Raw genomic sequence first — 1182 nt, forward strand, 5'->3', positions numbered from 1 at the left:
CCTCTTTCTCTTGCCGCCGGATTCCAGGAGCTGTGGTGAGTGTGACATCTTTTCTGTAGATCAAAAATACCTCCTGATCAACAAGGCAGGACCTGTAATAGATATTGCTAGCATGCCCACCTGCTCAAATTTGAAGTTCAGAAAGTTTGGGCCATTCCTTGGTCAATAAGCTTTTGGTGGATCCCATAGTTATGATATATTCAATGTTAGAATGATAGAGTTGATCTACTTGATCATTTCTGCTAAAGCCTCTTATTTTTCTTCCTTCTCCAGGACTTCATCATTACAGTCATCATTTCTTTCCTGTGGCTGGTCAGCACATCAGCCTGGGCGAAGGCACTTGTTGATATCATATCGTCCACCGGACCCAACATAGTTACGGGAACTAAGTATTGCACCACACAGCCTGGGTTTTGCCATTTCAATGAGATCAGGAGGATGGGATCCTTGAATGTGTCTGTGGTACGTGGGCATGTAGTACATGGGGGGAGGAACAGGCGGGGGGGGCAGGGCTGCCATTGATATGAGGCTGCCAAAGACGTTTGGTCACTCTCTGTTGGAGACAGAATAATAAAGATTGCATGTTAGCTGAAACTAGCAGTAAGAAGAATTGGAGCCAAACATGAATGGGGAACATTATCTTATTTTCCTTAATTCTGACCTCCTGTTTTTCGTCTTTCTCACTTTCTGACGATCACATCTATCTTCTAAGCAACAGCTGTTGGGAAAGGAACGGAGAGCAGAATTCTGAATTCAGAAAGGGCAGGGGATGCTCTCTGAAAGGGTGAGGGGACTTGGAAAGTAGGCAAAGGGTGCCTCAGCTACCAAGAGCTGCAGGTTGCCCAGATGGATCTAGACAAACCATCAGAAATGGTTGGTTATGGTTATGGTTGGTTAATTTAATTTGTATACCACCCTTCTCCCGTAGGACTCAGGGCGGTTCACAGCATATTAAAAACACAAATACAATATACAGGATACAAAAAAAAAATCATACAAAAATACACAAAATAACCCCACTAAAACCTAATTAAAAGCCAAATATTGATTGCTGTGTTCCCATTAAAATTACTTTTTTAAAAACGTCCCTACCTAAAATCCCTACCTAAAATCCTCCCTAGGTCAGGCCCGCTTGCTGGAAAAGCCATGTCTTGAGGGCGCGGCGGAAAGTAAGGAGATCCG

At 43.6% G+C, this 1182-nt stretch overlaps 1 protein-coding gene across 1 annotated transcript in view; it reads left to right on the forward strand.

Annotated features, from left to right (window-relative positions):
• Positions 1-1182, forward strand: part of LOC107288001 (synaptophysin-like protein 1) — a 26950-nt gene that overhangs the window by 20571 nt on the left and 5197 nt on the right. Inside the window, exon 4 of the mRNA XM_015816573.1 lies at positions 274-462. Within this exon, the coding sequence (XP_015672059.1) occupies positions 274-462 (189 nt within the window). The remainder of the gene's footprint in view (positions 1-273; positions 463-1182) is intronic.

The sequence above is a fragment of the Protobothrops mucrosquamatus genome, unplaced genomic scaffold (assembly GCF_001527695.2).
Source record: "Protobothrops mucrosquamatus isolate PMUCROS unplaced genomic scaffold, P.Mucros_1.0 scaffold468, whole genome shotgun sequence".
In the NCBI taxonomy this organism is placed as follows: domain Eukaryota; kingdom Metazoa; phylum Chordata; class Lepidosauria; order Squamata; family Viperidae; genus Protobothrops; species Protobothrops mucrosquamatus.